Source organism: Amphimedon queenslandica, unplaced genomic scaffold, assembly GCF_000090795.2.
Source record: "Amphimedon queenslandica unplaced genomic scaffold, v1.1 AMPQUscaffold_12584, whole genome shotgun sequence".
Classification (NCBI taxonomy): domain Eukaryota; kingdom Metazoa; phylum Porifera; class Demospongiae; order Haplosclerida; family Niphatidae; genus Amphimedon; species Amphimedon queenslandica.
The window spans coordinates 22,023-23,630 of NW_003547180.1; the positions used below are offsets into that span (position 1 = coordinate 22,023).

Here is a 1,608-nt window from a genome sequence, read left to right on the forward strand (position 1 = left end):
TATGTGGTTTGTACTATGAATATGATATACTGATTACAAAACTTCCTCCTTTTGAGGAAACATTATCACTCAAATTTGATAATACCGTAAGTAATAAATTATTGTTCTAATTATTGACTTTGTGCCGTGATTAAACACCCGTGCTATATACGTGATACCATTTCCGGAGTCCTTTCATTCCTTTCATTAATTACTACTAATGTTATATCATATAAAATAATAATTAGGGGTGTGGCTAATTAGGTTAGAGCTATATCATAGATAATAGAGTACTCTAATATCTAATACTCTAATATCTATGGCTATATGGCGCTACCTAGCAACTAAACTCAGTAGTCAGTAAACTGACCTACAAAATTAATGTCCTCCTCCAGAACAAAAGGCAAAGAAGAGAGTTTGAGATCAAAGAAGCCACTGGATGGGAGACGAGAGCAGAAGAAGAAAGGAATGGACGATACCAGCTTAAACAAGAAGGGATCACTACTACTAGTAGTCTAGTACTACTCAGTCAAAATCATCCAAACCCTCCCAACCTCTCAACCCACTAGTATCAAAACCAATTCAACCTCAGAGACACTCTACTACAGAAACCAGGCCCTCTCCTAAACAGCAGCACAGATCCCCCACTACTAAACTAAAAGCAGATACCAAACCTCATTCACCAGTAGCTAGTAGTCTTGTCTTATTCTTCAAAGGATCATAAGTACTCACCTAAATCTACATTCTACATTATAGATCTACATTCCCCCAAATTGCCCAGTTCCTGTTCTTCCAAAAACTCAAACTCTTATTCTTCAGAGTCGAGTTACTAAAGAGACTCATAGACGAGGGGCCACTGATAGACGAAAAGGGAAAAGAGGTGGAGCACAGCCAAACACTGCCAATTTTATGCTAATTATCTCCTGCACATTGACACTTTGTAGATTGATCAAGTTATGACATTCCTGTTATTATTTATTTTTAGGAGTTCAGAGTACTTTGTGTTAAGTTTCAGTCTGATTTACCGTCAGAAGAGTCCTTACAGTATCGTCCAACTCAAGGATGTGATACCTCAAGTGGTGCTCTTGTTCCTACTAAAGACTATCTTCATTCATTGGAGAATAATCTATTAGGATTGGTACACCATCTACAATATAGGACTGCCAATGATACACAGAAAGAAGGTATGATGTCATGCAGATTTGAGTGACATAAAATTTAGTTATGACCATTTAGAGAAATTGGCCAATTTAAAAAAAAAAAGCAAAGGCTATAGCCCATGGATTTTTTCAAAAAATGGCTCCAAAATTATCCCAAATTTATGTCCTTATGCTATGCAGAAAGTTTGCGGTGTTTCTGAGTGCCAACAATTTCTGAGTGCCAACAAATAGTTTTTGAGCCATGAGATTGTGGAGGATTGATTGAACTTGGTTTTATGTACATGTTGGATGGTAATTAAAAGACTTCATTAATTCAATATTATGTATAGTTGTGTTAGTGTTAACTAGTAGATCAGTTAAACATTTACAGTTGAGTAAGTGAGAATTTGTATGTTCAAAGTAATTTTATAATTCGTATAATCTTTTATTAGGCTGTTTTGTAAGTTGTATATAGCTGTATCTGTATGGT

The 1,608-nt window shown here is 35.6% G+C and overlaps 2 protein-coding genes across 4 annotated transcripts in view; one reads left to right on the forward strand and one right to left on the reverse strand.

Annotated features, from left to right (window-relative positions):
• Window positions 1-63, reverse strand: part of LOC105314738 (putative ankyrin repeat protein RF_0381) — a 2,068-nt gene extending 2,005 nt beyond the window's left edge. Inside the window, exon 1 of the mRNA XM_020003635.1 lies at window positions 38-63. Coding sequence (XP_019859194.1) covers window positions 38-63 — 26 coding nt within the window. The remainder of the gene's footprint in view (window positions 1-37) is intronic.
• Window positions 64-262: 199 nt separating this feature from the next.
• Window positions 263-1,608, forward strand: part of LOC109587400 (uncharacterized) — a 3,407-nt gene continuing 2,061 nt past the window's right edge. For 2 of the 3 annotated variants that reach the window (XR_002187570.1, XM_020003637.1), the window contains exon 1: window positions 266-1,163. The gene's annotated coding sequence lies outside the window, so the exon portion shown is untranslated. Of the gene's footprint in view, window positions 1,164-1,608 lie in introns of all 3 variants that reach the window. The other variant, XR_002187569.1, reaches the window with a different exon arrangement.